This window comes from Columba livia, chromosome 6 (genome assembly GCF_036013475.1).
Source record: "Columba livia isolate bColLiv1 breed racing homer chromosome 6, bColLiv1.pat.W.v2, whole genome shotgun sequence".
NCBI lineage: Eukaryota > Metazoa > Chordata > Aves > Columbiformes > Columbidae > Columba > Columba livia.
The window spans coordinates 7,588,868-7,596,860 of record NC_088607.1 but is presented as its reverse complement, the minus strand read 5'-3'; the positions used below and the strand labels follow the sequence as shown (position 1 = coordinate 7,596,860).

Sequence of the window (7,993 nt, the reverse complement as noted above, 5' to 3'; positions counted from 1 at the left end):
GCTGTTTCAATTTTTAATGGAAGACTCATAGAGATGAAATATTTAACACCTTTTTCTGTAAAGTCCAACTCCCCTTACTACTGCTACTAATGTTGTAAAGGGCAGTGATACTGCCCATTGCTCTGAGTGTTTTAGAGTGACAGATGAAAATAAAGGTTTTATTTTTAAAGTTGTATGTAGTTTGCAAAGATGGCTAACCTTGAAGTGAATCCTGCAGTTCTTACTTACTATGGTCAGTGAGATTTTCAATTATTAGGAAGATTTTAATGACATGAGAACTGGTCAAAACCTTATTGATTCTTTTTTTTTTTTTTTAAAAAAAAAAGCCTTTAAAATTCAAAAGAAATCCCCTACAAAGATTACATGAGAGAGTGAGAGACTCTTTAAAGCCATCTGAAAGAGAAATTAATTGTTCTATACTCAGCCCAGAGGCTACAACAATTAGTGCCAACTTCATCTTTTGAATAATTTTAAATTTCCCTGTTCATTTCTGGGAGATGTCTTTAAAGGAATCCATCCCTTATAGGGTGTGTTTTCCCTCCTGGGAGCTGGAGATGTTTCTAATGTATCAATGAGAAGCTGTAGTTCAGAACAAGAAACTTTAAACACGAGATGGCTCCAACGGAAACACACAGCAGCTGGTGATCTGTGCGAGCTGCAGCACCGGCTGATCAATAGTAATTCAGGGATAGAGCGGCATATTGTCAACTGAAAAATATTTCAAGGCTTGATTAGTTGTGCTCCTTCTCCATTGGGACCGTAGTGCAATCTTCACTTAGAAAGACATGTGATCTGAAAGCCTGAGGCAGAACAATCCTTGTTTTCACAGGAGAAGCTTTTCTAGGATGCAAAAGCTTTTACATCCTCATTCTTGTTTCTAAAAGCTGTGTCTTCTCCACAAATCAAAATATATATATATATATAATCTTAGGATGGCATCAACATCACAGTCCCTGAGAGGTAAAAGGGCATGTAAGAAAATATTTTGGGCAGTTTTTCCTCATGTCTGCTTCATTCTGTCTCTTGTGATCTATGCTTTTCTTGGGGCTCTCATGTTTTCCCACATTGAAGGTAACCGAAAGGTCAATTTAAGTGAAGAATATAGAACATTTCTGCAGAATCTGTGGCACATCTCCAGAAATTTATCAGGTACGTACTGAAATTTCAAAATTACTTCACTGTACAGGGAGTTATTCATTCTCTTGCTTTTTGAAATAATTTTCTTTGCATTTTTCCCTGCCTATCTGATATCTTCTGTTGTTTGCTTGTCTTCCTTAGCTGTGATTTTTTGGCTGCAAGTTTCCCTGGTCCTTGTGTTCCTGCCTGAAAAGACTTTTCCTGAGGTGCCGATGTTCTTTTTGCCAAATTTACCTAGGGTCCTCAAAAAGCAGCTGGGATTATTCCCAGGGTATTTCCCTTTGATTGCTGAGGAATGAATCCTCTCCCTCAGAAAGTCTCCAGTTCCTCCTTCCCAGCTCTGAGCCTCCCACTCAACCCTCTGGCACTGGGATGCTCAGATGGAGGCAGGTGCTGTGCTGCACCCCAGACCTGGTGGTGCTGGTGGAGGGGAGTGAAGGGATGAGAAAGGGTAGAAATCTTCCCAGCTCTGTGTCAGGGCTTGTACATGGGCTTGGACTTTCTTTCAGAAAGCTCTGCTGACACAATAATTTGTTTGGGACAAGCACCTCTGTACATAATATCCTTTCAAGGAGAGCTCAGCCACAGGGAGGATTCACAGTGGGGCACTGGCCAGTGCCATCTAATAATTTATATTGGTCCTGTACTGATGACCCCACATTTCTAGTGTCTTTGGGTCAAAAGAAGACTAATCTGCAGAATCCAAAATGAATCAGGACATCCACGCTGGGAGCTGAATATTCAATCTTACTGGGCTGCTTCTTTATGCTTATTTTTGTGTCATATTTTTACTTTGTTGGAACATAGCTTGTATATTCTTTGTTTCTTTATTCATCAAAGGCACTGGATCCACTTGATTTTTTCAGTGCGGGGGAAGAAAGGGGAGGGTGAAGTGAATTTTTTGTCTTCTAAAAGAGGACGAGCAAATCCTTAGCAAATCCTTAGCAAATCCTTAACCTTCACTGGAATAACAGGCTGGCCATCCCCTGAGTGGTGGTCTGCAAACAGTCACTGTGTCTCCTGTTGTTACTGTAACAGATAACATGACAGAAAACGAGGAGATATTTAAGGAAAAAATCCATGCACTGCTCAGCACAGCTGAACGAGACTGGTTTGTCAATCCAAAAGATATATGGACTTTCTTTGGCTCTCTCTTTTTCTGCTGCACAGTATTCACAACTGTGGGTAAGTTCAGAGGTAAAGTAACCCCCTGCAGAATCAATTGCTATTGCTGCTTTCTCTAATGCATTTCTTCCAGGGAATTAAAACAAACAAACAAACAAAACCCCAAATCCCCTTGAATTTTTCTCCTGAGTATTGACCACTAGTCTGTGAGAGGTTCTACAAACACAGATTGTGGAGATGTAGCTGAGTCACAGAGGCAAGTCAGAATTTAGTAACTAGTGATGGTACATGCTAATTAGCTGTATTGTTATACGCATACTATAACAGGTACTCATATATGTGTACAAAACTATTATATTAAATTAAAAAGAAAGTTCCATTTTCCAGTAAAACCTTATCCTTCCTTCTATTGTGTGTTGTGTTGGGTAAAGTTTTCTTTGCTGGAAGAGGTAATTCAGTATGTATATATTGTTTTTTAATTGATTCTCTGTTACGTATTTCTAACACAGCTTTGTAAACCTATGGCTCTATAATTAACCATACTGCTGTTGTTCACACTTCTCTGGGTTAACAGCGCACAGCGATGTTTAAGTCACACCTCTGAAATCTTTTGTTCTGACTTAATATTTCAAAGGAGGACCTAGATCAAATAGAAACATCTGTTCTGGTTTTGGCTCCCTCTACTTTGCTAAATACAACTCCTCACGCACATTTCCAAAGCTAGTTTTATTCTTCTACTAATCTTTCTCAAATGCTGGCAAGTACAGACACTGACTATCTGAATTTGTCAGAATCAGAGCTGGATGAGAACTAGTCCCACAGCATTGTATCAAATTGCAAAGACATTTCTCCACTGCATTAGGATATACTCAGGATCCCAGCACGGGTATGCATCTTAATGCAAAAGAAAAACTGAACCTTGAAAAAGAGCTTATCCTATACAAGGGATAGTGTGAGAGTTAATGTGTTCACTTGGAGCTCATAGGAGACGCTTCTGTATTAAGACACAGCAGAGGCTTGAACATGAGGGTCTGAGATCTTAGGTGACCATCTTCAGACTTGGCTTCCTGCAGCCCCTAAGTTTGAGGACTGTCATCTAGGTCATCACAGACACACACTGGAGATGCAGACCTGAACCCTCACCCCAGTGAGTATTTCCTCGCACAAACACAACAGCTGGGAATGTTTGAAAGAGGATGTTTTATCAGAAAGCTTTGACTTCAGCAAACTTATAAAATCCCCTGTTATTGAAAACTTCTTGCCTGGGTATACTTACCTATCTCCATTGACGTGAGACTTTGTAAATATCCCCGTACACACTGATCCAACATACTTATTTCTAAACTTCCTTTATTTTTGGCCTTCATAGCGCTGAGCATTAGCACAGCTTCCTCAGGGGCTGAGCTGAGTTTTGGGAGCAGTAAGAAGCCTGGAATATTTGTTGCTATTAGTGGCTATTTCCATTGTGATGAGTTTGTTATTTCCAGTATTTAGAACTCTTCAATCACTTAAGTTTAGAGCTAAATTAGCTACCTGTAATTATCTAGGAGAAACAAGGCGTCTAGTCTGAAGATGGGTGGTCTGAACTGCCATCTCGTCACTGCCCATGGAGGTTGCCTAATGGCTCTCAGCTAGGCTAGATTTCTGGAGAGCTGAATTGAAAATCAAGATAAGTTTTAACCCTTGAAACTGCACTAGGTATTTTTAGTGCATGGAAACTGGGAAAAAAAGAAAATCACTCTGTACAATAACTACAACCATTAATCTTCCCCAGTTGCTTCAGCAGTAAGGATTAGCATTCCCAGTTAGCCAGTGGGTGATAGAGTGACAGAGAATAAATAGTTTGTCAGTGCCTCACAGCAAAGGAGGGACCAGCGCTGGATTCAGACCAAAGGCTATGGCAGCTGTTCGTGAAAATGACCATGAATGGCCAAAGAAAATGAAAGAAGCCAGACATCAGCATATGAACTAATAATCTTACAGGCTATGTTCCTGGCCTGGAAGGTCATCTAGAACAGAACAATTTTTTTTGGAGACATTAAATGCTTCATGTCTTTTTGGAGGATGAGAAGAAATATAGTTTTAAAAATTTAATACGATTAATACAACACTGATGTTTTCTCCCACTGTAATGGAAAAGCACTAACTTACAATTTAAATTTCACATTCAATATGTTAGAGGAAGGAAATACAAATACCCAAATTGAATTTAGCAAAAGGGCATATCTTCTGCTACCATTTTATGTATCATAAAGGCTACACATCTGGTAATCTTTCCCTATTTGTTGTAGTATGATATCTGTAAGCTTTAGTACTCTAGAATAAACATGCATTTCGTCGTGTGATAAACATATACTTCCTCACCTGACCCTTCATTTTTCTCAGTACATTTAAGAGACTGAAAACTACGAAGACAGTACAAACATGATGTCAATATAACATATGCCATTAGAGCTAGATCTAATGAACCAGGGACCGTTTGAAATTCTGTTATTAGCTTCCCACTTGTCACAAGTAGTTCTGGAAAAGAAATAAAGTTTGAAGTATGGGTCTCATTGTGCTGATCTGATCCATAGTGCTGTACCCCTTTCAAAATTAAGGCCATCATGCAGATCTGAATCTTTCCAGAGCTCAGGGAGTTTCACCCTCAGAAATCACACAGTGGTACTGCAAGATCCTGGGGGCTGGCCAGGAGATGATCCCCCAGCTCCTCACACACACAGTACATTAGCATCAGCATCATCCCAGCAGCAGCTGTTTTGTCTCTGAGCTCAGCCCTCAGCTTGGCCTCCCTGCAGAGGGACCCATGGGCCCAAGACCTGTCTTGCTGTCTTGCCTTTTCGATCCTTCTTAATCCAGATTCCCAGGTCAGGAAATCCTCCTGGAAACAGTCTCCAGCAGGACAGAGGCTGCACACAGGTCCTGGGCTGGCCCAAACCTCCAGTTTCTCCTCCCTAAATGGCCTCTTGTTGTCAGGCAGTTAAGTCAAACGGCTGAGAAGGTTCTGATATGGTAGGAGGAGTTAACTCAACAGAGCTGGCAAACTCCAAATCTCCAAGTGCTTGAAAAGGTAGGATGCTTGCATTAGTAACCAGCATTTGAGACTCAGAAATTTCAATAGCTTCAAAGTGAAGACAAAAGGAACAGTATGCTCTGGACAAAAAACTGTCTTTTAAAATTGACAGCAATAAAAAGCTCAGAGGACATGAATACCTAATAAATCACGATGTTTTATCTTCCTTTCCCTTCTCTTCCTCTTTTTGTTTTTGTTCAAGGTTATGGTAATACATATCCCGTGACACGGACTGGAAAATATCTCTGTATGTTGTACGCTTTATTTGGCATCCCTCTGATGTTCTTGGTCCTGACAGACATGGGAGACATCCTTGCAACCGTCTTGTCCAAGTCTTATAATGAATTCAGAAAACTACAGTCAAAAATTCTAGCCTCTAAACTCTGTTTGGGATCCACATGTAACAAAGAGGATGAATTAAAATCCAGAGCACAGTCTAAAATAGTCATCAATGAGCCCTTGACTATTATGGAAGTGCTGAAAAACCAGACAGGTATTAAAAGCAAGCCAATCAAATATCGCAATGCTGAAATCTTTGAAATGTTAATTGCCAGAGAAAATGAGCATACAAAACCAGCAAGAAATAGAAGCATTGAGAGGTGGAGCTCATGTCCAGAATTAGCCAGGGGAAAAACAATGTCCAGAGTAATTGAGAATTTTGACAAAATAGGGAAAGAGTTGGAAAAGTTAGATGTTCCCATTATATTAATGGTGCTAGTTATCTTTGTGTACATCTCCTGTGCAGCTGCTATTCTTCCAAACTGGGAAACCAGGTTGGATTTTCAAGAAGCCTTTTATTTCTGCTTTATCACCTTGACAACTATTGGATTTGGAGATACACAACTGGAACATCCCAAGTTTTTCTTGTTTTTTTCCCTCTATATTATTATAGGCATGGAAATTGTCTTCATTGCTTTTAAGCTGGGCCAAGACCGTTTAATTGGTTTGTATAAAAAGTTGATTTCATTTTGTGGAGAGAAAAAGATGCCATCAAAGAAGGTATATCCAAAATAAGAGCAGTCATTTTGCCTTCTCTTGCAAGCATTGGCCACTGCAATGAGATGAAACTGTTCTTGTGCATTTCCTCTCCCTGCCCTGATCTGGCAGGAGGTGTATTTTATTCTGAATTCCTGTATCTGCTGTAAAATGGTTGAACACCTCAGGAGACATCTGGTGTAGGCATCTCCAGGGAATACTTTCCAACAGGGTCCCATCTCCTAAATAATAAAAGATGGCACATGATGAACAAGCAGAGGACTCCCCCTGCCAGTGCTCCATAGGCATCTTCTGCAAAGCTCTGACTTCCAGCGGCCTTTCTGTCCTCTCTCCCACAGCAAGCTGATATCGGATCTCTTTTCAGCACTTGTCCAAGCAAAGCCCAGATCACTGTTTCGTCCTGCCCACCTGGCCAGCAGCCAGGGACAGCTTGGTTGTGGTACTGACTTGGGGCAGCATGCTACTGTAATGGGATTCAACATCAGAGAGAGCTGGGTAGAAGAAGTATGAACCCAGCTGCTCTTCCAGCATGGCTATGTGTATTGCAAATGTTACACTTTTGTGCAAGCCAGAGGCATTTTAAAATTAGAGAATGGACACTGATTTTTCACCTACTTCTCTGTCACCTGTCCAGAAAACAGGCAGAAAATTGTTCCTCTGTTTAGGACTGAAACGGCTCCTTTTCCATCATCATTTACATATTTACTCATCATTTACTCATCCCAAAGTTGATACATGTTGCATGGTGTCTAGCTATAAAAGTGAGAAGGCCACCTGGAGAAGGCACATGGCATACCTGAAGATAACTTCAGCCATGGAATGAAGCTCCATCTCCTTGCTGCTGAAGAAGCAGGATGCTCTGGGGGCACTGATCCCAGAAATGCTCACTCCTAGTCTAGGTTTTACTCTGCACAGGCTGCTTGACTTCTGGCAGTTCCTTGACTCACTCATGGAAAGAAAAGCCTAACTGTTTCACTGGGACGTGGTGAGGATGCTCTAGTTATATACTTGTGGAGCACATTAATATGTGACTGATGTTATATTATTCACAATCCTAATCTAGCTATCAATGATAGTTTAATTTTTCTGTCAAAAAAATACACACTTTATAAAAGAAACCACTAACCTGAATTAACTGCCTCTTAACTTGTCAATTATATGCATGTCCACTGAATGTATGAACGAAGGACATCTGTAGATATTAAAGCATGCTTGATTATGACAGAATGTACATTATTCTCCATAGCAAATTTGCCAATTGAAGCTGAGATATTCAGAATATTTACTTCCTGCCTCTGTTATTCTCCATGTGCATGGTAATGTGTATTCAGTCCTTATTAATAATTAGTTGTGATTAAGCACTGATGATATGCAAAACATGTAATGAATGATGGTATATAAAAAGTGTTTTATGAAAATAACAATAAATAATACAGCAGCTGGAAGAAACTCCAGTTAACTTTTTCATGTTTGCCATGATTTTGACTTCATATACAAAGTTCCTCCGTTCAGACTACTCTCATGTTACTTTATTTTATGTCTTTGGATTAAAATCAGTGTAGGAATTTGGACTTATGCCAAAGTTTTCAGAAATCAATTAAAAGACTCAGATGATTTAATGGGCTTTGGATCAGAGAACTGCACTTCCTGCTTCTCCGGGTT

At 40.1% G+C, this 7,993-nt stretch overlaps 1 protein-coding gene across 2 annotated transcripts; it reads left to right on the top strand.

Moving 5' to 3' along the window:
* Positions 1-794: 794 nt before the first annotated feature.
* On the top strand, positions 795-7,780 carry KCNK18 (potassium two pore domain channel subfamily K member 18). 2 transcript variants are annotated; one of them, XM_065068641.1, is made up of 4 exons: positions 795-960; positions 1,072-1,149; positions 2,176-2,322; positions 5,538-7,780. In XM_065068641.1, exons 1-4 carry the CDS (start codon positions 933-935, stop codon positions 6,347-6,349), a joined length of 1,065 nt encoding a protein of 354 aa, XP_064924713.1. In that variant the 5' UTR covers positions 795-932; the 3' UTR covers positions 6,350-7,780. The 2 variants fall into 2 exon arrangements, with proteins under 2 accessions (XP_064924713.1, XP_064924712.1); XM_065068640.1 differs by having other exon boundaries at positions 906-1,149; positions 5,538-6,969.
* The last annotated feature ends 213 nt before the right edge of the window (positions 7,781-7,993 follow it).

Coding starts and splice junctions, on each gene's coding strand:
- KCNK18 (XM_065068640.1), top strand. CDS start 933: ATGGCATCAACATCACAGTCCCTGAGAGGTAAAAGGGCATGTAAGAAA. Junction 1,150..2,175: donor CATCTCCAGAAATTTATCAG/GTACGTACTGAA, acceptor TTACTGTAACAG/ATAACATGACAGAAAACGAG. Junction 2,323..5,537: donor CACAGTATTCACAACTGTGG/GTAAGTTCAGAG, acceptor TTTTTGTTCAAG/GTTATGGTAATACATATCCC.